The sequence below is a fragment of the Salvelinus fontinalis genome, chromosome 2 (genome assembly GCF_029448725.1).
Source record: "Salvelinus fontinalis isolate EN_2023a chromosome 2, ASM2944872v1, whole genome shotgun sequence".
NCBI lineage: Eukaryota > Metazoa > Chordata > Actinopteri > Salmoniformes > Salmonidae > Salvelinus > Salvelinus fontinalis.
In genome coordinates this window covers 65,076,430-65,103,605 of record NC_074666.1, presented here as the reverse complement: position 1 = coordinate 65,103,605, position 27,176 = coordinate 65,076,430, and the positions used below count along the sequence as shown (strand labels likewise).

The 27,176-nt window shown below is 42.1% G+C and overlaps 1 protein-coding gene across 1 annotated transcript in view; it reads right to left on the bottom strand.

Moving 5' to 3' along the window:
- The window catches only part of atp2a1 (ATPase sarcoplasmic/endoplasmic reticulum Ca2+ transporting 1), a 28,959-nt gene extending 11,171 nt beyond the window's left edge, over positions 1-17,788 (bottom strand). The window contains exons 1-14 of the mRNA XM_055941523.1: positions 17,744-17,788; positions 17,393-17,529; positions 16,026-16,043; positions 12,957-13,039; positions 10,670-10,774; positions 10,111-10,249; positions 6,972-7,052; positions 6,383-6,468; positions 5,935-6,090; positions 4,962-5,103; positions 4,525-4,691; positions 932-1,020; positions 624-726; positions 147-278 (exon numbers count right to left, since the gene is read on the bottom strand). Of these exons, the coding sequence (XP_055797498.1) occupies positions 147-278; positions 624-726; positions 932-1,020; positions 4,525-4,691; positions 4,962-5,103; positions 5,935-6,090; positions 6,383-6,468; positions 6,972-7,052; positions 10,111-10,249; positions 10,670-10,774; positions 12,957-13,039; positions 16,026-16,043; positions 17,393-17,510 (1,419 nt within the window). The 5' untranslated portion in view covers positions 17,511-17,529; positions 17,744-17,788. The remainder of the gene's footprint in view (positions 1-146; positions 279-623; positions 727-931; positions 1,021-4,524; positions 4,692-4,961; positions 5,104-5,934; positions 6,091-6,382; positions 6,469-6,971; positions 7,053-10,110; positions 10,250-10,669; positions 10,775-12,956; positions 13,040-16,025; positions 16,044-17,392; positions 17,530-17,743) is intronic.
- Positions 17,789-27,176: the final 9,388 nt, after the last annotated feature.

The following is a 27,176-nucleotide window of genomic DNA, read 5'->3' as shown; positions in this document are numbered from 1 at the left end:
GAGAGGGGAGGGAGCAACGAGAGGGATGAGATGGGGAGTAGGGGGAGAGGGGAGCCAGATGGAAAAGAGGGAGGTGAGAGAGGGTGGACTGGAGAGAGGGCATGAAGGGGGAGGAAAGGTGGAGGGAGGGAGGAAGGAAGACTTACAGAGCAACAGGCGTTGGCTCTGTCGGGCTTGGACAGGCCGCGCACTTCAGTGTTGAACACGTTCATCTTCTCAACCAGGCAGCACAGAGCGGTCTCAGTGGCCTCGCCCACCTTCTCATAGATGCCCTTAGACTACAGGAGAGAGGGAGAGAAAGACACTATCAGATCTGGGCTAGACTAATACACATATCAGATCTGGGCTAGACTAATACACATATCAGATCTGGGCTAGACTAATACACATATCAGATCTGAGCTAGACTAATACACATATCAGATCTGGGCTAGACTAATACACATATCAGATCTGAGCTAGACTAATACACATATCAGATCTCGGCTAGACTAATACACATATTAGATCCATAAAATAACAGCTACACATATACAGATACTGAGTGCTGACACAGTACCACACACACACATGCACGCACCCAAACTCACAAACACACACACATATAGAAAGCTTCTCCTTACATCGTTGTAGTCCAGAGAGGAGTCATTGCACAGAGCACAGATGGTGGACAGTTCCACCAAGCCATCATACTGGCCACACTTCACTAACGCACCGTTCTTAGTACTGGGAGAGAGATGGAGAAGACAGTAAGCAGGTGTAGGTGTGTGTGTGTGTGTGTGTGTGTGTGTGTGTGTGTGTGTGTGTGTGTGTGTGTGTGTGTGTGTGTGTGTGTGTGTGTGTGTGTGTGTGTGTGTGTGTGTGTGTGTGTGTGTGTGTGTGTGTGTGTGTGTGTCCATTATACAGTTATACTCAGTTCAGTTATACTCACACTTCTCCCTCAGGGGTGTACTTGGAACCGGAGATGTCGAAAGAACCCAGAGAAACGCTGTCTCCCTCCACTTTGTCAATAATGAACATCTGGAACCACATCACAAAGACACAACACACACTACTTAACTATGCACTTTAAAAAAGCCAACTGAACCAATTTCTTAATCAGCGTTATTTTGTGAGTTGGGTGGACTTTAGAAGGACAATAAATTGATCTAATGTGTGTGTGAGTAATTTTTGGAGTAAAATTATAAATTAATGTTTGCATTTGGAAGACAACAATGTATGTTGGGTCTGCTGTAGTATGTGCCAAATGTTGAGCATACTCACAATCCTATTGCAGTTGGCTGCCTCACAATTAATTGTACGTTGAATCAACAGACTATGCTTGAGGTGAGCTGAATTTAAACAAGCTTGATGAGTAAAATTACAAAATGTATGTTTGCTCAAAACCACTGAAAACGAGAGCCATCATTATCCTATTTTCCAGCATGCTTTATTGCAGTTTGAATTTTTCAATACCTGTGTTTTTGCTTTCATCAAGTATTCATACCCCTTGACTTATTCCACCTTTTGTTGCTACAGCCTGAATTCAAAATGGATTAAATGAATTTATTTTCTACACAGAATACCCCATAATGACAAAGTGTAAACATGTTTTTAGACATTTTTGTATTCGTCAATTTCGCACTAGCATTTTCCAGCCCTAACGCCATGTTCTAACACCAGCTCACTGGCGTTGTAGGGGAGGCCATATTTGAGATGTGTCCTTAAAAACACGTGCAAAAGTGACAATTTCATGCAGTGCTAATGAGAAGTTTTAAGACTCAGTAAAGCAGGTCTTCGCAGTAATGCAGTTGATAATTGCATGGATTTTGAGAGCAGAAGTGCAGCCATGATGCACAGTGAGTGCCCATGGAAGAGAGATGTGATTTTATGCTGCTGAATCTAGTATTTAGAAACATAAACTATTGGTTTCTCCCCATTTCGTTTAATTAAGAACCAAGCATAGCCTACCCTTCCCTTAATCAAAGCTGGTTTAGCACCATCACATAGGTGCATATTTTTATCCTGGCCATTAGCCAACTAGCCTATGAATAAGTTCGTTTTAAATGGTATACTGAGCATGCTTTTAAATATTTTAGAGGTTTTTGCCCTCGTGCTTTTTCATTAGGTATTCAAAATTCACATACCTACACACTTAATTTCGCTTGTTTGAGTAGGCTATCCATCCCCATTTTCGAAGAGCGCTCATCACCCAAATAACGTTACCAAAGACACACGCGCTCCTTCAAACTATTCAACCCTCCTATAATGCCATATCAATGCTGTATTTTTTTCAGAATCTCCCTAGGACATAGGCAACGATAAAATTGACAGGAGTCTAGTTTGTATATAGACGTGCGAATGTTACGCGTAAAGACATTTAGGCGTACCTGTGCAAACATGCCAAGGAATGAGATCCGCGATTTATGATATCAATCTTCTGACCCAATCCTTTTTAGAAATATTGTTGTTGGTATAAAAAGCAGGTTGATTGTGTTTCGTTTAATTTGATTGAAAAACAAACTTATTAGAAATATTCACATCCATGGGTTTATGGTGATGAAGTAAGCTGTTAAATGGCTCAAATGCAATGCAAATTTCATCTGCTATTTCAAATATGATCTGTAAGATGGTTCCATAATGTTTATAAACATGACATTTGCCAGTAGTATAATGGTGTGGACATTTCCCCTTTCTCTTTATATTGGATAATTATCCAGCACCTGTGAAAAGTTTGGATGTGCATAAAACCCTCCATAGTCTAAGATGTATGTATTATGCCCACAGGGAGCAATTATGGTGCCTGTAACTATTTAGACATAGCTTATTTAAAAGAAGTCGTCGTTTCGTTTTTATTAGAATTTGATTAAAATGATACACTGTCTTTTTAGTCCTTATCAATAGCCTAGTGAATTTAATCTAGTTTATGACTACCTTTGGCATGTCCATGTCCAGACTGCAATTTATAGTAGGCCAAGAGGCCCTATATCAGTGAAAATGCTATAGCCTATTTAACAATGTATTTCCATACTAAAGCAATGCAATGCTTAAATAAACAGTTTGACTGCAAATATGTTCAACATATGTTGCAAATATGGGGCAGGCTATTTAACAAAATAGGTGATAACGGAGTAACATTCGAATTGGCGTTGATAACAACACAATACACAAAAGACTGTCAATACACAACTTGAAGCGACCACATATTTAGCCATGGATCACGCTCTGATTGGCCAGCAAGCCTCGACACACCCACAACTGGTTTATTTATCAAAACCCAGCCCTTTCGCGCCACCGCCAGCAACTGTGCCTGTAATTATGGTGGTGAAAATAGCACAAATATTTCTGACACACCCCTGAAACTATAGTGCTACTGTCAGTGCTTAGATTTACCACTGCGTTAGATTTGTTGAAATAGAGCCCATCAACTCAATTTAATGTATTTTAAATTCAGGCTGTAACACAACAAAAATGTGGAAACAATCAAGGGGTATGAAAACTTTCTTAAAGGCACTTATTGGTTGATTGGCTGATTACACAAATAACGTACACTGAGTGTACAAAACATGAGAAACACCTTCCTAATATTTAGTTGCACCCCCTTTTGCCCTCAGAACAGCCTCAATTTATTGGGGCATGGACTACAAGGTGTCGAAAGCATTCAACAGAGATGCTGGCCCATGTTGACTCCATTGCCTCCCACAGTTGTGTCAAGTTGGCTGTACAGTATATCCTTTGGGTGGTGGATCATGCTTGATACACGGGGAAACTGTTGAGCGTGGAAAAAACAGCAGCGTTGCAGTTCTTGACACACTCAAACCGGTGCGCCTGGCACCTACTACCATCCCCCGTTCAAAGGCACTAAAATCTTTAGTCTTGCCCATTCACCCTCTGAATGGCGCACGTACACAATCCGTCTCAATCCTTCTAAAACCTTTTCTACTCCCCTTCATCTACACTGATTGAAGTGGATTTAACAGGTGACATCAATAAGGGATAATAGCTTTCATGCTGGATTCACCTGGTCAGTGTTCCTGATGTTTTGTACACTCAGTGTACATTTTCAGAAACGAATCCAATCTGTTAGTAGTTGGACGTTTTGCACCCGTTACTGAGCTGTCTGTTCCAGTGTATATGACTTAGGTAGTCTCATTAATCAGTCTTCCCTACCCCGGCAGTCATTCTCAATGCAGGTTGCAGGTGAAAAAACGTTCCAATTGCTGGATATCCTCACTCTAGATTCCAATAGGAATTACACATCACTTTGCAAGCCAGTATTGAGGTTTGAATCAATGTACAACTATAAGGCAACCAGCTGCATTAGGATTGTGTGTCTCCTCAACATTTGATCAACAAAAATCCACATATTTTTTTTACAGTGTCTTGGATCTCTGATGTGTGTGTGTGTGTGTTTGAACGCAAAGCGCACATGTGCATTTGTATGTGTTTGTGTTTGTACGACGTGTGTGTGTGTTTGTACGGTGTGTGTGTGTGTGTGTGTGTTTGTACGGCGTGTGTTTCTACGGCGTGTGTGTGTGTACCCACCTTGGTGACACACATCTGGTTAGTGGTGAGGGTGCCAGTCTTGTCGGAGCAGATGACGGAGGTGCAGCCCAGGGTCTCCACAGAGGGCAGGGAGCGGACGATGGCGTTCTTCTTGGCCATACGGCGGGTACCAAGAGCCAGGCAGGTAGTGATCACAGCGGGCAGACCTGGGAGGGACATAGAGGGGGAGAAGGGGGACAGATGGTAGAGAGAGAGGGGAAAAGAGGGTTATTAGTTATGCAGTAAACCATGTTCGTGTTCTTGTGAATTGAAACCTCTCTTGAGACCTGAAGACTTCCATTAGTTTTGCTAAATAGGCTTTAGCCCAGGTTAACACAGTCTTGAGGGTGATTGGTTGATTGACTTTTGTCCACTTTACTTTGACCCATCTAGACTTTTTAGATTAGATTAGTGCTAGTCCAGTATCAGTGGCTCACCCTCAGGAATGGCAGCCACAGCCAGGGCCACAGCGATCTTGAAGTAGTAGACAGCCCCACGGATCCAGGAGCCTCCATGGACAGGGTCGTTGAAGTGGCCAATGTTGATCATCCACACGGCAACGCAGATCAGGGAGATGACCTGTTATGGAATAGACAACCACAGGTTGTCAGATGAAGCCTGGTTTAAAAATAGATATAATACAATTGTCATCATTGCACTATTGGTTTCCTTACATTCTAAGTCTATGGACAAGGTATGACTTGGTTTTATTTCCCTGTCACTGTTTCCAAATGCTTACGTTTTACCGTTTGTGGCACGAATCCCACTGTCATTTTGTAATTTGGGTGAACTATCTCTTTAAGATGTATCAAATCAAAAACGGGCAAAAATTGGCTTCTTGACCATTTTAAGGCCGTGGGGAAACTCATCTTGTCAAGTTGCAACAACTAAAGTAGTGTAGTGTAGTAGAATTGTAGTAGTAGTGTAGCTGTAGTAGTAGTAGTAGTAGTAGTAGTGTAGCAGTAGTAGTAGTGTAGCAGCTGTAGTAGTAGTAGTAGTAGTAGTAGTAGTGTATTAATAGTAGTGGAATAGTAGTAGTAGTAGTAGTGTAGCAGCAGTAGTAATAGTAGTAGTGTAGTAGTAGTAGTAGTAGTAGTAGTAGTGTAGCAGCAGTAGTAGTAGTGTAGTAGTAGTAGTATAGCAGCAGTAGTAGTAGTAGTGTAGTAGCAGTGTAGTAGTAGTAGTAGAGTGTAGTAGCAGTGTAGTAGTAATAGTAGTAGTGTAGAAGCAGTAGTAGTAGTGTTGTAGTGGTGTAGTTGCAGTGTAGTGGTAGTATAGTAATAGTATTAGTAGTGTAGCAGCAGTAGTAGTAGTGTAGTAGCAGTGTAGTAGTAGTATTAGTAGTGTAGCAGCAGAAGTAGTGGTGTAGTAGCAGTGTAGTAGTAGTATAGTAGTAGCTGTCTGTCTCACCTTGGAGAGCTGCTCTCCGAACTCGTCCAGTTTGGCCTGCAGGGGGGTCTTCTCCTGCTCTGTCGCAGCCATCTGGTCGCGGATCTTCCCAATCTCTGTAGAGACACCAGTTGCCACGGCTACGCCGATAGCCTTGCCTGAGGCGATGTTGGTGCCCTTGAGGGACAGACAGAGGAAGGGAGAGAGAGGGGGAGAGGGAGCGAGGGAAAGGGAGGGAGAGAGGGGGAGAAGGAGAGACAGAAAGAGAGAGGGGAGAAGGAGATAGTGGAAAGAGGGAGAACGAGAGGGGAAAAAGAGGGAGCGGTCAATGAATGGCTGTAAGGGTGGAGGAGATAAAGAGTAGAAGAGTGCAGGAGTGTGGAAAATGACAGTTAGGCTGATGGAAAGATTCCGAGATGGAGGAATAGAAAGATAGATAGATGGATAAATATATAGGAGAGTCCCTCACAGAGAAAAGCATATTCTTCTTGTCCTGGTTGACAGCTCTCATGTCTGGGACGGCATCGGTGTGCTTGATCACACTGACAGACTCACCTGAGCGAGGTGAGAGACAGAGAGGCAGATAGAGTGAGAGAGTTTTACAACAAAAACGTTTTACATGTATTTATAATAAGGCTGTCAAAAAAAGAAAAACATTTAATCAAGTTAACTCTCAGGATTTTATTGCAAATTCCAAATGTAATTTAACATTTTTCCATACAAAAAACATTGCAAGAATATTGACGTCTTGATTTTGTCTAAAATGATGGTTCGCCAAATAGGTTTATTTTATTTTGGCCAAATTGACTGTACTGAACCTCAATGTAAACTTGTTTTTACATGGCATTGTAGATTTCAGCTGTATATGTTATGTATTTTGGATGTTTTCAGGGTATTTTCAATGCTTTCAGACAATGCGGGGGGGAAAAAGAGTGCACTAAAATGACAAAAAGTGAACGCGAGTTAACTGATTAAAACTCTGTCAGCCCTCGTTTATTTCCATTGTGGTCTTGTAAAGAGGGTTAAGACTCACAGACTGAGTTGATAATATCACTCACCAGTGAGGATGGACTGGTCAACCCGCAGAGTAGTAGAGTTTATTTTGACGAGTCTGATGTCAGCGGGGACTTTGTCACCAACTGGGAAAGAAAGAGCAAACATACACAATTTCAGCTCCAAGTAGCTGTCTCAACTTCATGCATATACACACAAACTCAACTCCACGTCAGAGTTCATTTCACGTATGTTCAAACATAATTACCACATTGGAATTCACAGTCTTTATCACAATCAAGGTTTTCCCTGGTTAACATTGTGCTTAGTCTGACTTTTTACAGTGTATTCTGTCCAACGCACTGCTTTTTAACACTGTCATAATGTCACCATTTGACATCTTGACTCTTCAGTATGGCAAAGTAGAGAGAGAGAGAGGGCGTGAAAGAGAGAAGGAGAGAGAGAGAATTGATCATGGAGAAAAGGCCCGTCATCCAACTAGTCTTGACTCTCGAGGCTAAGTTTATTAACTACCAACCCAACAAAGCCTCAGGACAGCACTCAGACAGTCTGGTCCAACCACATTATAACCAAACAAAAATACAATTATATTACCTATTCGGAAAATATTTGTGCTATTTACTCGTTGTAACAACACTGTACATAGTTAATAATATAACATTTAAACTTTTGCGTGTTTCATTTGAACTGTTTATTTGTGATTGCCAAAGCAAGTGACATACACAATGTAAAACATTGCTTCCCATGCCAATAAAGACCCAATGAATTGAAAGTACATGCCAATAAAGAGAGTGAGAGAGAGCCTGACGTGACTGACTAGTCTTAGAACTGTGGATGAATAGCAACACTGAAAGCTGACCCCACAGACAGACACAACGAGAGGGAGAGAAAGACAGAGGGCGATATGGAGCAAACAGGTGTATGAGAGAGAGAGAGAGAGAGAGAGAGAGAGAGAGAGAGAGAGAGAGAGAGAGAGAGAGAGAGAGAGAGAGAGAGAGAGAGAGAGTGTAAGAGAGAGTGTAAGAGAGAGAGAGAGAGTGTAAGAGAGGGAGAGAGAGTGTAAGAGAGAGAGAGAGAGTGTAAGAGAGTGAGATAGATAGACACGTGTAAGTAGTAAGCACACACGTTATCGCTCTCTCAAATTCAACATCAAATTCAGATTGCTTTATTGGCATGAAATACAATTTGTAGATATTGCCAAAGCAGTATAGTGGTACAGCATTTCAGTACAATGAAATGAGGATAATGAAATACAGTTAATTTCAGTAGTAATAATAACAGTACATCTAATCATGTATACAGGTACAACACTACTGCTGTTGTATTGTGGAATCTTCGGTCAATTATTTTTTTTAAATTAAATTTAAATAGGATTATAAAAAATAAAAATGGCTAATAAATAAACAACAAAATGTGTGGATGATGGTTACACTGTTTTACTGTCAATTACAGTATATACAATGTATTTAACTTTCTCTCTCGTTCTCTCTATACCTCCCTCTCTCTTACCCTCTGATTGCCTTAAAAGGACCCACTGTCTCAAGGACACAAGGGCAGCCACCCTCCCTCCCTTCTTCACACAATGACACTTAGTCATTGTCATACACTCTCTATCCCCCTCGCTCTCTTTCTTACCCTCTCAAATACACACGTGCACACTCGTTCACATGTCCAAGCCACACATCTAGTACATTGGTGCAGGTCCCGTGTGGCTCTGTTGGTAGAGCATGGCACTTGCAACGCCAGGGTTGTGGGTTCAAAAGAAAACTTGTATGCACTCTTTGGATAAGAGCATCTGTAAAATGACTAAAATGTCAAATATAAATGTAATGCATTAATTATAGTGTTTGTTCCTAGATCACCCGATACCACCCTGCATACCACTGCTGGCTTGCTTCTGAAGCTAAGCAGGGTTGGTCCTGGTCAGTCCCTGGATGGGAGACCAGATGCTGCTGGAAGTGGTGTTGGAGGGCCAGTAGGAGGCACTCTTTCCTCTGGTCTAAAAAAATATCCCAATGCCCCAGGGCAGTGATTGGGGACACTGTCCTGTATAGGGTGCTGTCTTTCGGATGGGACGTTAAACGGGTGTCCTGACTCTCTGAGGTCATTAAAGATCCCATGGCACTTATCGTAAGAGTAGGGGTGTTAACCCTGGTGTCCTGGCTAAATTCCCAATCTGGCCCTCAAACCATCATGGTCACCTAATAATCCCCAGTTTACAATTGGCTCATTCATCCCCCTCCTCTCCCCTGTAACTATTCCCCAGGTCGTTGCTGCAAATGAGAATGTGTTCTCAGTCAACTTACCTGGTAAAATAATGGTAAAATAAAAATAAAAAAATCACCTGCTAAATCTGGAAATTGTGCCTGCAAATGAATAACACGCATTAAACATTAAAATGCGCCCTCATTAGTAAAAATCTGTCCTTTTATCTATACTTGGATCAGATTAGCCAACCCTAAACCTAACCTTAATCATTAGAGGGATAAACCAATCTGACCCAGGACCAGCCGCTGGTATACATCCCAAATATCACCCTATATCCTGAATCAGTGGTTCCCAACCTTTTTCAGTTACTGTACCACCAACTGAATTTTGCTCTGCCCCAAGTACCCCTGAAGTACCCCCTCGTGTGCATTTTACCAGTAGCCCTATGGTGTCATGAGTCTTCTCAAGTACACTCTGTGGATAAGCCAAGTACCCTCAGGGGTCCTGGGGCCTACAGTACATAGTGCACTACTTTAGACCAGAGCCCTATAGCTTTAAAGTGAATAGAGTGCCCTTTGCGGTGTGTCTGTCAACCAGTAGACTGACAATATTCACTATGGGTATTAGGCCTTGTTTGTTTGTTGATTTATTTATTTATTTTTGGGGGCGGGGATAATAGCAAACCCTAAAGACGTGATGTCCATCTGACAGGATTTGACAGATTCAAGCACTTTGACACATTTTGTGACAAATTGTAGAATTTGTGATAAAAGTTGTTGTAAAAAGGGCTATATGCTTTAATCTCCATACCTTCATCTCTGATAGGCCAGGTAGATTTTCTCTCGATTACATCAGATCTACATTCATTTTTAGTGGCTTGTGGGTATTGGGGCTAAGGGTCGACTTGGAACTGGGCCTACAACTCTTGGGCCGGCGGTGGAAGAATTTGCCCTTGGGCACAGATCTGAATCTTACCGGACACCTCCACCACATCTCCAGGGACGATCTCCCTGGCCTTGATCATCTGGACGTTCTTCCTGTCCGACCGGTAAACCTTCCCCATTTCAGGTTCATACTCCTTCAGAGCCTCGATGGCACTCTCTGCATTGCGCTCCTACAGGGCAACAATAACCCCACAGAACATCAGTTCCTCCTATTCCTCCTGACCTCCCGTCCAGAAGTGTAAAGCCTGACTTATGCCAATATGCCCACCCCCTACACCCGTCACATCCACCCCCTCCCTGCTAGCTCGTCCCATAACCCCCTATGTGTGAATCTTTGTACATAGTTTCCAAATGACCACCACAAGGCCAATATGGATCCGCTGCTTGTGGCTTGCGGTAACCCGATCGTCCCTCTGTATTTTTACTGTGGGATTGGGGGCTGCTGCATTTCCCCCTATAACACCCCTCCCCCACCCCGCGGTTAACACATTCTGACCCTGGGCGGGTAAACTAATGCATGTGATGTATTATGTGTGTGTGTGTGTGTGTGGTGTTTGTGCGCGCGTGTATGTGTGTTTCCACTAACTGACCTGCCAGACTCCAACGATGGCATTAGCGATGAGAATGAGGAGGATGACTAAGGGTTCCACGAAGGCTGTGACTGTTTCCTCACCTTCCTCAAACAAGGCCAGCACCTGAAAGCGAGAGATAGACAGAGAGGGAGAGGGAGAATTTATGTTTATTGATAATAGAATGGAATGCATTTTTATGACACTTGACAGTATGCACCTATATCAAAACACTTTTTTTTCCACTCTATGCCAGACTTTTTCTGTCTGCGTGTCCGTGCACATGTGCATGTGTGATAGAGGGAGTTTTTGTGTGTGTGTTTCTTCACGTGTGTGTATGCGCTTGCGTGTATGTGAGTGTAACGAGTTGTTGTCACTGGTCTGTTTAGGAAAGGGGCTGTGTTGACATGGACACAGATCAGTTCTGATCCACTGAAGCAGAGTGAGAAGCAATCTAACCCACAGAGAGAGACATATATCCCTCCATTATTGTATACAGCCATCTATTATTCTTTATTCCCTATTCCTTTGTCCAAACCATCCTCTTTTACCTTCTTCCTTTGCCTCTCCCTTCTCCACTCTGTTGTTCCTGAGTGCAAAGATTTCATTCTTCCATCCTCTTTTCTCTTTCTTTCTTTCTTTCTTTCTTTCCATCTTTCTCTCTCTCTCTCTCTCTCTTTCTTTCTTTCTTTCTTTTGCTTGTTTCTTTCTTTCTTTTCTTGTTTCTATCCATGTATTCTCTTATTCCCTCTCTTTTAAGATCTCTATATCATTCATCCTCTCTGTCTTCTCTATTCTAAAAGATACTGCATTGAAATCCATTGTAGCCTCCTCACACGTACCATACTATCATAGAACCCTTCCATTCCAAACAAAAGTTCATTTGAAAGTACATGAAAAACATTGCAACAACATTGCCAATGCATTTATATATTTAAACAGTATATTCACTTAATAATATGTCATACATAAATGCATAATATAATCATTACAGTGTCTTCCTCAACCATATACTGTTATGTACCTATCATCTATCGGTTTGTTTGTCTTTGTAACAATCAATGCCATTGTGCAATACTATCTCTCTCTTGCGCTCTCGCCGGCAATCCTTCGTTCCTTTCATCCCTGACCTTTGTGGAAGGATACAGTTTCTCGGCCTGGCTTGAGACTTTCTTAAAATAACGCGGCCTCTCTCCCCTCGCGCCCTCTTGTCACACACATACACGCACGCACGCACGCACACACACACACACACACAACATGCGCGCACACACACACACACACACACACACACACACTATATCGCACACACACACACACACCATTCTTTCTAAGGCCATAATGACAGCTGGACAGGGACAGAGTGTAAAGGGTTGGGGGGGTTAAACATTGCGTCACCCCCCTACCCCAAAACAGATTTGAAAAGAGAGAGTGAGACAGGAGGGTGGAGGGGAGACAACAGTGAAATTAAATAGTGAGAGAGAGGGATGGGGGAGGGATTCCTAGAGTGAGTGAGCGAGTGTGTGCGTGAGTGAGTGAGTAAGCGAGGGAGGGAGAGCGGGAGGACATCAATCCATATGAAATATAACCTGACGGGTCACAGCATGTGTTCTGTGTGTGTGTACGCAAAGCATAATTGACCTGTGTGTGTACAGTATGTGTCTTTCATTGTGCAGGTATGTAACCTTGTGTGTGTGTGTGTGTGTGTGTGTGTGTGTGTGTGTGTGTGTGTGTGTGTGTGTGTGTGTGTGTGTGTGTGTGTGTGTGTGTGTGTGTGTGTGTGTGTGTGTGTGTGTGTGTGTGTGTTAGCTGTCAGTGTCCTCTCAGGGCCTCTGCCACCACGCACAGCTGCTACGCTGAAACATTTACCCATCCTGCGCTGGGGTAAGGAGAGGACGTGGAAGGAGGAAATTGACGGGAAGTGACTTCACAGTGACCTTACAGGTGCTAACACCAACAAACACATACAAACACCCAAACCTATCGACCTGTAATGACCCTACCCCACTTGTGGAGATCTGAGAAGACTCAATAGGTATTATCAATACATGAATATCTTCCCCTTGCTCTAATTACACCAATCATTGAGGAGCAGACCAGATGACATCACTTTGTCTTATACCAATGAAGCTAGGAACAGAACATCTAAAGTCATTCACCATTCTAACGCAGCAATGAATCTAGCGACTAGGAGGTCATGTCTTTACCTTGTCTTGTGTCATTACCCTGCAATCTTTCGCCTGTAACCCATAGCAATATTTATACGCCATAGTCGGTCAAAATCAGTGACAACATTTTGTCTACTTACAAAAGAGATGCAGGCAGCCAGCAGCAGGATTCTGACCAACAGATCCTCAAACTGCTCTACGACCAACTCCCAGATGGTCTTACCTGAGAGAGAGAGAGAATAATGAGAATAATGTCTGTATGTGTGTGTGTGGGGATCTGTGTGTGTTGGCAGGAGTGTATTAGCACAATACAACAATAAAAAAAACTGCCAAATGAAATCGCAATACTACTATCTCACGATTGTTTTGTGTGGTTACACATGCAGACAAATCAGACCTAAAGAGGAGTGCACTCTTCAAGACACTTGCCAACATCATGCAATGTGGAAACCAACAGAAATGTTCCCTAGCAACGTGCATGCCGACCGACCACCTGAGGATCTGTCTTTTTCAGCCCCTCCGTATGAGGGGTGCAAAACCTTTTAACTTAAATCTCACTTGATTGATTGTTTTCATTTTACTCCTGCGATTATTTCATACTCTTGCTTGTCCCTGCCGTTTTTCCCCCCATTATGACCGCAGATACATTGGCGTTCCGTTGAATCTATAAGAACGCTAAAGCTTCGTCTCGACACTTACAGTACCAGTCAAAAGATTGGACACACCTACTCATTCCAGGGTTTTTCTTTATTTTTACTATTTTCTGCATTGTCGAATAATAGTGAAGATATCCTAACTATGAAATAACACATATGAAATCATGTAGTAAGCAAAAAAGTGTTAAACAAATCTAAATCTATTTTATATTTGAGATTCTTCACCCGTTTGCCTTGATGACAGCTTTGCACACTCTTGACAAAGCTATCATCAAGCGTAAGATCACCATGCCAAAGCCAAGAGGCGACTGGAGTGGTGTAAAGCTCGCCGCCATTGGACTCTGGAGCCATGGAAACGCATTCTCTCTAGTGATGAGTCACGCTTCACCATCTGACAGTCCAACTGACGAATCTGACTTTGGCTACTTACCCAAATGCATAATCCCAACTGTAAAGTTTGGTGGAGGAAGAATAATAGTCTGGGGCTGTTTCATGGTTCGGTCCCCTTAGTTCCAATGAAGGGAATCCTTAACTCTACAGCATACAATGACATTTTAGACGATTCTGTGCTTCCAACTTTGTGGCAACAGTTTGGGGAAGGCCTTTTCCTGTTTCAGCATGATAATGCCCCTTTGCACAAAGTGAGGTCCATACAGAAATGGTTTGTCGAGATTGATGTGGAAGACCTTGACTGACCTGCACAGAGCCCTGACCTCAACCCCATCAAACACCTTTGGGATGAATTGGAACACCCACTGCGAGCCAGGCCTATTCGCCCAACATCAGTGCACAACCTCACTAACACTCTTGTGGCTGAATGGAAGCAAGTCCCAGCAGCAATGTTACACCATCTAGTGGAAAGTCTTCCCAGAAGAGTGAAGGCTGTTATGGCAGCAAAGAAGGGACCAACTCCATATTAATGCCCATGATTTTGGCATGAGATGTTCAACGAGCAGGTGTCTACATACTTTTGATCATGTAGTGTATGTCTGGTCTCGCAAACAAGTAAGTGTAATCTAGAGCCAAGCGTATTGATTTATAATCCAAGGGTATCCTGCTATTGATACACTTGTTGATTTATGCAAAATAAAGTGACAACAACAAGTAATTAATGAAGGGGCCTCCCGAGTGGCGCAGTGGTCTAAGTGGTCTAAGTGCTAGCTGTGCCACTAGAGATTCTGGGTTCGAGTCCAGGCTCTGTCGCAGCCGGCCATCGATGAGCGATGAGACAAGACTGTAACTACTACCAATTGGATACCACGAAAAAAAGGGGTGAAAAATACAACAAAAAACAACAACAACAAAAACAGTAATTAATGAGGCAGTCTAGACAGCGCAGGTGTTTGGTTGTTGCAGCCCTGTCTCTCCCCTATATGTAACTCGTGTTGTTGTATGTGTCGTACTGCTTTGCTTTATCTTGGCCAGGTCGCAATTGTAAATGAGAACTTGTTCTCAACTTGCCTACCTGGTTAAATAAAGGTGAAATAAAAAAATAAAAAATATATATGTTAATGTATAATATATGCAAATACACCCAGTGTATTTATGCAAATTAGGCACATATACGTTCCCTTATTTTAACACACAAAAAAATCGCTGATATAATAAGAAAATGTAAACATGAGTGCACCCCCCTCCGCCCCCCAAAAATTGGGACATTCTACAATAAATTGAACACCTAAATTCCAACCTAAATAAAAATGTATCAAGATTAGGCATAAAGTTAGAAGTGTGGTTAAGATTAATGTTACGTTTAGGGTTAGGTTTAAAACACAGGAGGCTGCTGAGGGGAGGAAGGCTCATAATAATGGCTGGAGCGGAGTGAATGAAATGGTATCAAAAACATGGAAACCGTGTGCTTGACGTGTTCAATACCATTCCATTTATTCTGTTCCAGCCATCACTATGAGGCGGTTTTCCCCAATTGAGGTGCTACCGGCCGCCTCTGGTTTAAAATGATTTTTAGAAGAGAAATTGTAGAAATAGGTGGGGTTTATGACTTTGTGACCGTGTTAACTAGTAATAACCCAACTTAAGTTTTTACTTCTGTGTTTTTGAGGTTTTGTGTGACAGATGGGATGGGTAAGTAAGGACACAGATCTGTGCATAGGAAGATCCTCTTCTTTCAGGGTATATGACAAGTTTGACAAGAAGAGCAATCCCATTCACGTCCTGCCCTTCCTTCTCTCTGAAGTGTGTGGCCACTCCCTGTCAAGCATCGGATTGGATAAGAAATATGGCTACTCTACACCAACCAATCCAATGATTTTAAACCCTAGAGGGGGCGTATACAGAGATAAATGGGCGAATCGGGAATGTCTGGAGGGTTTGTGATGACAGATGTCACGATGGCACGACTGACAGGAAGTCCATCATCCCAGGCAGGAAGGAGAACAACAGGTGTGTATGTGTGTGACATGGTGGCAAGAAATAAAGAGGTAGTGTGACTGATGGGATGTGTAACCTCCTGGACATTGGGACGGAAATAGGAGTGTGTGTGCAGACCGACCACAGACAGGTGCGTGAGGGGCAAAGATAACGTTGGGAACTCACCAATCTCAGCTGGCAGCTCTGTAAAAGGGGAAAGCAAGAGACGGGAGATTATTACCATAGCATTGCTATTTGCTACTAACATTGCTAATTGAGATCAGCATTAGGCCTACTACCTCTAACTTTGATAGCAGAAATGCTAATTATACACTGATTAAACATAAAGGACCAGATTTACTAAGCCTTTGTTTCCACCTGTTTAACGGTCAAATCAGGTCATTCAAAATACAGGTGCAAACTTTTGCACTTGATACAAATGCCTGTAAGTAATTAGCTAAAAACCTTTACTTAGCTCATGTCATCCACCTTTTGATTGATATCTTACATCAGGACCGAAATCTCTCTGAACTCATTTCAAATCTTCAAATTATGCAAACAACAAAAACGTGAACAAACCGAAGAACTGGTATTGCGCAACTGTGATTCTACTTTATTTCTAAAGGGTCAAACTAAGTGGTTTTCTTTAGCAACGTTTGCAAACAAGTGTTACGGCCTTGGTTTGTCCCAGTTCGGCCCTACAGTAGCCATAGCAAACCTCTGTCCTTCTCACTGACCTCTGATTGGTTAGCCAATCAGAGCCTTGAGTCTGTCGTTGCTTTTTATTGGCTGGATGAGACAATGACTATACCAATGCTCCATATCATGATTTAAGCATGGATGGCCAAGAAGAAACATTTTTGTAAAAAATATTATCATAAGGCTCGTAACTTTACTTTTGCCTCTGTATATCAAGTCTGATGCTTAGCCACTCAATGCTATTATCAAGTGTGCTAACTGCAAATACACTAAACTAAAAGGACTGATACAACAGTTATGCAAGTAGAAGTTGTCATGAACTTCTGGAATCCAACCAACCACAATAGAGAGCCTGTACTGGACTGATCACAAACTACACTACCCAAGCATCCTTTGGTGCCGCTGACCTTCAAATGGCATCTGCTGCACCATCACAAGGTCACGTGAACCATTTTGGTTGCCGCGCGCCAATGTGTCAGTCAGCCAGCCAGCCAACGGCCAATCACAAAGAGTCAACATCCGACCTTCCCCTCTTCATAACGTAAACAAAGACTAACTATTGTCCAAGCCAGTGGAACACCTGTTCCTGTCTGTATGTATGTATGTCTGTCTGTCCCATCGCATTCATCCTTTCCACAGCATTTAGGACCAATGAACCCCATTTTGGGGCTGAACCTCTACACCCAACCAGATCCTCCTCCTTTTTCTCCTCCTCTTTCTCCTCCTCACCATCATCTTTCCAACAAGCCCTATCCCTCCTCTTATCCACCTCCATGTCCCTCTGTCCATCCCTTGGTTTCTCTATCCTTTTCCATCAATCCATTCATCCATCCATTTCAGTCTCTCTTTCTCACCATTGTGACCATATCTGGCCAGGTTCTTCTTGAACTGTTCTGGTGTGAGGCCGGTGGTCTGGTCGACACCAAAGTATGACACGACCTCTTCCGGCTCTTTTGCGTGCGCATTCTCCATCCTCACCAAACAGGAGACGCTTCAGAAGAAGAGAACAAAACAAAGACACGTTTAGGACACGTCTATCCGGTAATGCGTGGCTTGGTGCAGTAGGTAGGTAGGTAGTTCTCCAGTTATGAGGTTTTACAACCAGAGAAATGATTTGTTACCCATCACTTTATAAAAGTGTGGGATTGGGATAGAAACGGTCAACCCCCTTTGTTCTCTCTCTCTCACACAACTCTCTCGCTCACCTCTCCGGCAAACTGGAGCCCTGGACTGACAGAAAGTGCAACCTGGCACAGGCTCTTGAAAAGTTTTATACAGACACAAAAGTGGTGCGATTGGTGCTCTCTCACCATGCGCCTGCACCGCATTGGCTGAGGGGAGCAAAGGTGGGTGGGCCGGGAGGGTCCTATGGGGGGGGGGGGTCACGGTGAAAGAATTGGTCACCAACTGCAGAGGGGGTCCGCTGTCTGCCGTCAAACTGAAGATAAGATATTGTTTTGGATCGAGCATGGTCAGTAGAACAGGGAGGGGTAGATAGGGGCAGGGGTGCTTTGAATGAGAGGTAGGGGGCATTGAATGATGGGTCCAGTGTGGCAGATAGGACAAAGGGGGGGGGGGGGGGGTACAGAGAGAGAGGTAGATAGAGATAAAGAGAGAGGGGGGGACAGAGAGAGAGAGAGAGGGGGGACAAAGAGGGAGGCAGATAGAGAGGGGGGTACAGAGAGAGAGGCAGACAGATATAAAGAGAGAGAGGGGGGGGACAGAGAGAGGCAGATAGAGAGAGATGGGGGAGCAGAGAGAGAGGGGGGACACAGAGAGAGGCAGATAGAGAGGGGGGACAGAGACATAGAGAGTTCTAAACTTCCTTAATAAGCACAATGTCTTGAGTAAAAAACAAATTGAATTTATACCAAAACATCGCACAACCGATCAAATTTCCACCCTAAACATCCTGATAGAATAACATGTCTAGCACAATAAGACCAAAGTGTATGCTCGCTTTATTGACTTCCAAAAAGTATTTTTAGGGGCAAAACGTATGACATAATTAAATCAAATGGCACAATAACATGGCAATTTAGGGGGGAAACAGGTGCAGCATCAAAATTGTCAAGAGAAGAACATAATTCATTAACCAGGGGCAGGGCCTTTGCAAGGGTTTCAATCTCAGCCCCACACTCTTCAATATTTACATCAATGAATTGGACACTATTCTAGAAAAATCCTCAGGTCTTGGTGTTAGTCTCCACAATTAAGAGGTTAAATGCCTGCTCTTCGCAGATGACCTGTGCTTGCTGTCACATGGCCTCTAGCAGAGCCTGGACCTGCTAGAGCAGATTTTCCAGAGAATATCCAGATCTCAGGGAATTAGACCAAAGTTTATAGAGTATTGCACACACTACAATTACTCAGGCTTAAAAATAAGCTCAATTGGACACCTAAATGAGGAGGAGAATGAACTGAGAGAGAAAGCACGCAGGGCATTCTACACCATAAAAAACTCATTCAAATTGAAATATCTCCAAAAATTTGGCTAAAACTAATTGAATGTGGTATTGAATTAAAAAAACGTTTTATAGTGGTCTGGAAATATTCCAAGATCATGTTGTGGGTTGTCTATAATCATTCATAATTCCCTTCGTGTTTTTCAAATATCTGGTGGGAAAAACCCCAGAATGCATTAAATCAAACACCGCAGTATGGAAGGGAACATTTTGTGATAAAGAATAATACTGTTTGACGTCTTTAAATTATAATCAAAGTTCAAATTAATATTAGAAATCTGTATTTTTTGCATTAATAGGCGGCATATCCTTTTGATACAAGATTTGTCAAATGAATGATACTTTCATGTTTCATGTCTCAGTTGAATTGGTTTGAATTGGTTTGAATTCAATTATTCTTCCTTCATTCCAAATTAATTCAAATCCTGCTTCCTGTAGGTGTGATCAATTCAAATTGAGTTCAAATTCATTGTTTGAATTGAATAAAATTCTGAATTGGCCCCAGCCCTGCTGTTTACACAGCAGGAATATGGTGCGGTTAAGACAAAAGTTGGATTCAAACGTTTATTTGATAGCGAGGGACACATTTCACTTTACGTCTGGTAAGTATAGTTCCTAGAGATTATACATATGCCTTTGATGATGGGGAAACGTGATTTTTTTGGTGAAGCCGGCTATACCGGAAGAAGTTTATTTGAATTCGTTCATTTGTTAATTCCATTAAAAAAAAAAATATTCATCAAACACTTATTTTTCAGGGGCAGTTGACAACACTATAACTGACTAAATAGACCCAGAAAAAACTATAATTAAACAAAAATGTTTTTTTTTTTCATTTCAGTTGACTAAAACGAGACGAGATTAATTTACTGTATCTTTGTGACTAAAATCGTATTACTAGGTGGACTGGACAAGAGTTTCTGGAGAGATTGAGAGCTTTTTGTGAAAAGCACAATTAATATTAGCAGCACAATATAACTACTGCAGTTCTGTTCAGCAGTGGGAAGGACCCGGCACACACAGCCTACATCAGCTGGTGAGCTGCGGCACACACAGCCTACATCAACTGGTGAGCTGCGGAGGAGCAAGCAATGAGTGTGACAGGCAGACGGGCTCCTCTCCGATTATACACATTTTGCAGGTGACTCTTGCTTCCCCGGAGCTAACCAGTCACCACCAGCCTTCTAGTTAGCTGCCCTTTGCCTGGTTAAGAAACACAAGCTCCTTTACGAAATCAAAAACAATAGCAGCATTGAGTTTAATAGTAAAACATCAGTCTACCTATGTTTTTCTCTCCCTTGAGTATAGAAAAAATAAAAGTAGTAGCTGTCTTCGAATTTGTAGTCTTGCTCAACCCTTCCACTTTCACCACTGCACTTCATAGCCAGGCTCTGTAGCCAAGTTTTCCTCTTTTCTGCAGAGAAAACGTCTTGATTCTAGCCCTTTCTGTTGAAAAGATATGACCCATAATACTACTGCTATGTTTTTTGTCTTTCTATCGCGCGTTGGCGGGCTGCATTTTACAATCATAAAGCATATCGCAGGCTGTTCTAAAACTAGGCTACTTGCGGACCGGACGGTTACCATTTGTTTAGGCTACACCTTGTTCAGTCATGTTATCTCATTAGCTACTGTAGCAATATCTAACAACCTGGGGTGTGTTGAGCAGGATGCAATGTTTTGGAACGTTCAGATAGAAATATGCTATTTAGAACGAACATGCCTCTGACATGTTCAGTGGCGATTTTAGCATGTTAATCTTGGTGGGGCAACAAACAAACAAAAATATGTGGGATGCATGCCAGCAAAGTCACTACACTACACAACACAACACAGTACATTCATTGCAGTATAACGGTGACAAACGGTGCCCACAAACTGTTAGAGCCTACATAAAGCTGTCCCAACAGCAGAGTCCCAACAGCAGTTCCAACACTTTACCACTGCTACACCTGGCTATCAGCGGAGCCTTGTCTGGCAGTGAAACAGTTCATTCAGCCTCATTTACTGACTTAAAAAAAACATAGCTAATATGGCTGACTTGCTTAAACAAATGTGGTTTCTACTGACAGTTGAAATATAAAAACTATGGCATAAAGGGATGACGGGCGGATAAGAGGCCATCCGTACTTTCGATTACGACATTAAAGAGCGAACTAGGACGAACGTAGTCAATATAACTATTTGTTCCGCACTTTTGAAATGTACAGCGACAGAATTCAGAACATGGGCCGTTCTTACGGTGTTCTCCCTGTACACCAAGTCAAAACCGTAGGATAAATAAAGGGGGCATATAAGCAGACAATGAAAGCTCTTACAATATTCGATGATTACATTTCTCAAAAACAGGCTATGGGCTACATGTGCAGCACCAAGTTAGAACAGTAGGCAAAATTAAGAGGTGAAACTAGACCCAATTATTAGGGTGGGGCACATGGGCTACTAACAGCTTACTACACAACATACACTTAGTATTACTTTCTTAGCTACAGCATACCTCCCTGGCTTATTACATCATTTATGCAGCAGCATACAATACATTTTTGGACTCACCTTGTTTTGTCATCAAACTTCGTCATCAAAGTCTGGCATTCTCTGGATGTATGGTGCTTTCAAGACAACTGGGAACAACAACAAAAAAGGTTGAATCATGATGACGTCAGTGATCTTCAGGTCATAGCTCTAGAAAGAGGCCCGAGTTCCCGATTCACAATTCCGAGTTGGATGAAAGTTCAGAACGTATTTTCCCAGTCGTAGTTCGTTTTTCCTGAGTTCCCAGTTGTCTTGAACTCACAGTTCGCCACTGATTCCTTCCAAACCACTCATTGTTGAATTTGCAATTTCCAACTTGTTGTGTAATGTTTATGTCCAATGGCCGATGAGCATCGATACGTTTTATCTATAATTTCTCTTCATTATTTCGCTTCATATGACAAGGATTAAAAAGGATTTGCCAGCACCCAAGGGGCTAGAATTATCGAGCTCTACCCTTAGACTTGGCGGTGACGTAGTGTCCCCATGAGTGACAGAACACTGAGCCAATCACGGCGCAATGCTCCATATTTTCTGCTGGCTTGCCCCACCACCACAGAAAGCACTGAGCTAGGCTGAAACACCTGCATTTTGGAGCTGCCTTTCTCAAGAAAACAGAACATGTTTGTATGCGACTTAATTAACTCAATTCTATATTTTTTTTTACATTGTTTGCCAACTGATATGTGACAACCTGATAAATTATTTGTTGCTAAAAATGTGGGGTTCAAAACAGGTGGGGCTATGCCCTGAATGATGGGTCGCCACAGGACATGTTGAATAAGGAATAACATTGACTCTATTCATGGAATTTCTATCTGCAACGTTCCGGAACAATTTGCAACTGAACTTAGCCCTGGGACTTGGACTAAAACTCGAGCACAGGGGACTTGGGACTTGATTCGGACTCAAGGTTTAGTGACTCGACTACATCATTGGGCGAAACAGTCATTAGCTCCCTTAAAAGTCATTAGACACTGTTCTTCTTTTGGACATCAATGTGGCTGCGGCGTCTGTGGACATTGATAACAATGGCAATGATGTGACCGAGTGACGGAGGTGAAACCCATATTACTTTGCAAATTCTTCGTGGCACCATCTGGGGATTGTGCTATTATAATTTGTTTTTCTCTCTCTCTACATCTCTCTCTCTCCCCATCTCTCTCTCTACCTCTCTCTACATCTCTCTCTCTCTCTACATCTCTCTCTACATCTACATCTCTCTCTCTCTACATCTCTCTCTACATCTACATCTCTCTCTCTCTACATCTCTCTCTCTCTACATCTACATCTCTCTCTACATCTCCATCTCTCTCTACATCTCCATCTCCATCTCTCTCTCTCCATCTCTCTCTCCCTCTCTCCATCTCTCATCTCTCTCTCTCTATATATATATAATCTCTACATCTCTCTCTCACTCTACATCTCTCTCTCTCTCTACATCTCTCTCTCTACATCTCTTTGTCTCTTCATCACTCTCTCGCTCTACATCTCTCTCTCGCTCTACATTTCTCTGTCTCTACTTCTCTCTCTCTCTCTCTCTACATCTACATCTCTCTCTCTCTACATATACATCTCTCTCTCTCTACATCTACATCCCCCTCTCTCTCTTAATGTAGGCTGAATAAGGAATTTGGCTGAATTACATGGCCAGATAATTCTTATACTGTAGGTTAATGAGGCAATACAAACATGATGTGATTAAAATGTGACTAAAATGAAAGGTAATTTAGTTGACTAAAATTGTCAACTGTTTTCATCATTTTGACAACAACTAGACTAAATCATTATTCAAATGACAAATATACAACTTAATGATATTTTTGTCAAAATGACTGACTGAATGAAATCTAAATAAGAGTGCCAAAATTATCACTGCTTGACAGTCAAACACAACAACAAAATATTAGAAAATAAAATACATTGAAAACAAGAATTTAAATAAGAGATAGAAATAAAACAATGACAAGGAATATGATGAGCATGTATTAGCAATTAATATATGAATGTGGCTATTCACTTCAGATCTCCTTATTGTTTGGATGCTCCATCTATTTGGACTTGAGTGTCTGCTGAATCAATCTTTAGTTCATAGTTATTGCAATGTAGTGGTTCTCAGACCAAATTAAAAAGAAAGTCACACACTATTTGACCAATGTTGAAACAGCCTTCATCCTCAGGGTGAATCACTTCATCAGTGGCTTTCTCAGAACCATATATCTACTGAGCAGCTGTGAAACGCTAGAGGGCTATGGCTATGGGAATTGATAAAATGTGCAGGATGTAGGGGCAGTACTTTGAGGAATGACAATGAGCGAGGCTAGTAGTTGTTATAGAAGAAGTACCATATGTGTGACCTGGGTTCAAATACCATTTGAAATAAATTCACATACTTTATCTGGGCTTGATTGAGCTTGCCTGACCCAATGCAATAAAATCAATAGAACAGGGTTCCCCAACTGGTGGTCCGCGGGCCAAATTTGGCCAGCAGGTGGTTTTATTTGCCCCCCCCCCCCCAAGTTTTCTGAGCAATTTTTTGTATTATTATTTTTTGTTTTTACTTTTGGTGGACATAACAGACTGTAAAAACACCAGGAAATCAGTTCCAAGTGATTATCCTATGCAAAATAGACACGTGATTGTTTACAAATATAAGCAACGTTTGAAATTATTATTATATCTGTTTGGGCGTCTTGCGGTCAATTTGTAGTCTACAAATTATTATGTTCCGACACCTCGACCATCCGCTTAAGAAAAAATTGTCCCGTGGCTGAATCTAGTTGATGATCCCTGCAATAGAAAGTCGCAAAACTGCAAACCCCACCCATCTGGCACTCCAGGCAAGCTAAAGCAAATGCTTCAAGTATTTGAAAACATTAAAATAGTGTGTTGTATTATTAGGAGAGTGCAACGTTTGAGGTAACCGTAGCTACAGTAGCAGTTGTGCTGCCTCAGTATAAATAACCCTTCGGTGATGCAGTCAGACAGCGGTACGGCGCGATTCACAAATTTCTGTGTTATTTCGGTGTGGTGGGGGAATGTGTTAACCCGTTAACGCAACATGTGCAGGGGTTGAGCGTTGAAGGTTAGGTTAAGGTTGTTCTTGTTTGTAGTTGTGGTGGGAGGAAGGGGTAGAGTGAAGTGAACAGACAGTTCCTTTAAGCAGGCTGACCTGACATCTTGTCATTTTGACAGACTTACATGCTACATGCTTATATGCTCTGTGGCTGACACTATTCTAATGTATATCCTCCTCTCTTAGCCTACCTCATTCCCAACCTCCTCTCATTGTGATATTACCTTTGTTACAGTTTTATCCAGCCAGGGCCGTAGGGGTTGGAACTCCGCTTAAAACGGACTAGTTTGATATTAATTCTAAAAAAGAACAACGGAATTGTCACATAATCTTCTGTCCCGTGTTACGGTTGTGGGACTTGCCCTACAAGTCGTTCCATGTCATTTCAGCAAGCCATGACACCCACCATCTCAGATTGTTCTGAAATTGTTAATGTAGTTAGAAACAGGTAGAAACACCCCAACAACCAGTATACAGTATCAGTTCTCTATGTTTGACAGGTATTGTGAAGCTTCATACTATGTCATGTATTCCATGTGAATCTGGTGACGCTCCCCCTCTCCTGTTCAGAGAAATTAGTAATTTAAGCCACTTGCATTATTTACCATAAAGTTGTGTGAAAGTACCAGGTTTTGACCACTAGATGCCACTGTTCCTGCTATACTGCCACACTCTTTTATCAGTTTTGCTGGTCTCGTGTTTATTAAATAGCTCACAACATTTTCTTTGCAACTTTGGGTAGAAAACCAATAGATTTGGCTCATGATGAAAATGAATCATCCGCAATTCAAGTGGGCCGTTTGTGTGTGGTTTATTCCCTTCAAAAAAGGTCTGGATTAGTTACTGTTAGATCATTCCTGGTGAACAAGCAAACCATTAGGCTACAGCAGTTTTAATGGTTTCAATGTTATTGTTTCTGATAGTATTCAATGGTAAAAGTCCCAAAAACACACTGTATAGCGTTTCGCAATTGTAATGTTATAGGGTTGTGTTGGGTTTAATGGTACATGTCATTAATCACAATACATATAGACCCGTTTCCTGATCATTCCATTGAAAAACATGTTCGCCATGCAATTTGTTATTGTATTAGGGCTGTCACAACATTTTAGTCCCTAGCCCATTTCTCCATCAAAGTTTTGGGCTTGTAGAAAAAGTCTTCATATGAAAATTTCATAGGGATAGCCCTCTCAGAGAGCAGCCACCTGTTGGTCTATTCAAGCAGAGTTGGGTTGAAGCATTAGTTTGCTATTAGGAAAAAACTGAATTGTTTTCATGGAGGACTGGCTTGAATTGTGAGGATGACCACACAATTTATTTTCATAATGAGACAAATCTATCTACTTTCACACTACTTTTTTATGGTAAATAATGCAAGCAATTTAAATGACAAAACTTTCTGAACAGGAGAACAAAAAAACATCACCAGATTCACATGACATAGTATGGAGAAGCAATACTCCAAGCCACAGCTTCATACTTATTGCCAAAAATAGAGATCTGATACTGTATACTGGCCATTGGGGTGGGATTGGCATGGGGTGTGGGGAGTCTGTGTGTGGCTTTTGAAAAAAAATTATTCCTCATGTCTTACTCATTGGTAGGAAAAAGTTTGGTTCAATCGGATGTCGGGTACTATATTTATGGAATATTATCTGAATCCTATTAATTAAAATGTCCAATTTGGGTGAAATCAATTAGCTTAATTCCTCAGAGATCAAATTATATTTAAACAAAATAATGTTTCAGGAATGCTAATTGTATCTGTTAGTAACTATAGAAACTATTTCAGAACAATCTGAGATGGTGGGTATCAATCTTCTTTCGACCCCCTACTCAACCCCTGCTCATCACCGCCTGCATCCACCACCCTCATCAGGACCCCCTTGTCATTCCTCTTAATTTTACCAGCAATGACTTTTGACTCTTGACCTGGTACTCTATAACCGCCTCAGTCCTCGACACCCTTAACACTGCCTTGTCACTCCCTTTACAGCCCTTACCCTTACCCTTAGCTGGCCCCTACAGACTCATTGTGACTGTGCAAATGACCTACGCATAGTATAGCCGTAACAGAACCACGTCTCAATTTCTCCGTGGAGGAGTCAGTACCTATGGTAGCACCTTCAGTCTGCATATCTACTCTCATTGCTGTGTGTGACATGCGTATAAATCAGGAGGACTTGTTGGCCATTGAGGGTTTCAGGTTTACTCTCATATCCAGAGAGTGACAGTTTTTCTTGGAGACGGACGACCCGTCTCATCTTGCAAGACTGTTTACTTAGAGAAGCAATTGGAGCCACCCTTCAACACCTCCTAACCCCCATTAACAACCATCTCATCTTCACCTCAGTCTAAAGTCTACATCCAAAGTACACCTCCAAGAGACTGTAAACAAGCGATCACTCACTTATAAACAACCATTACGTCTATGTCTAAGATACATTGAGATAAGATACTGTAACGACCCTGGGTTTATAAGCGCGGAAATCGACTCTGCCTCTTGAGCATGCTTTTGCGGCACAGTCGATAGCACGCCGGACCTCGGGATAGGAGGTCGAGGGT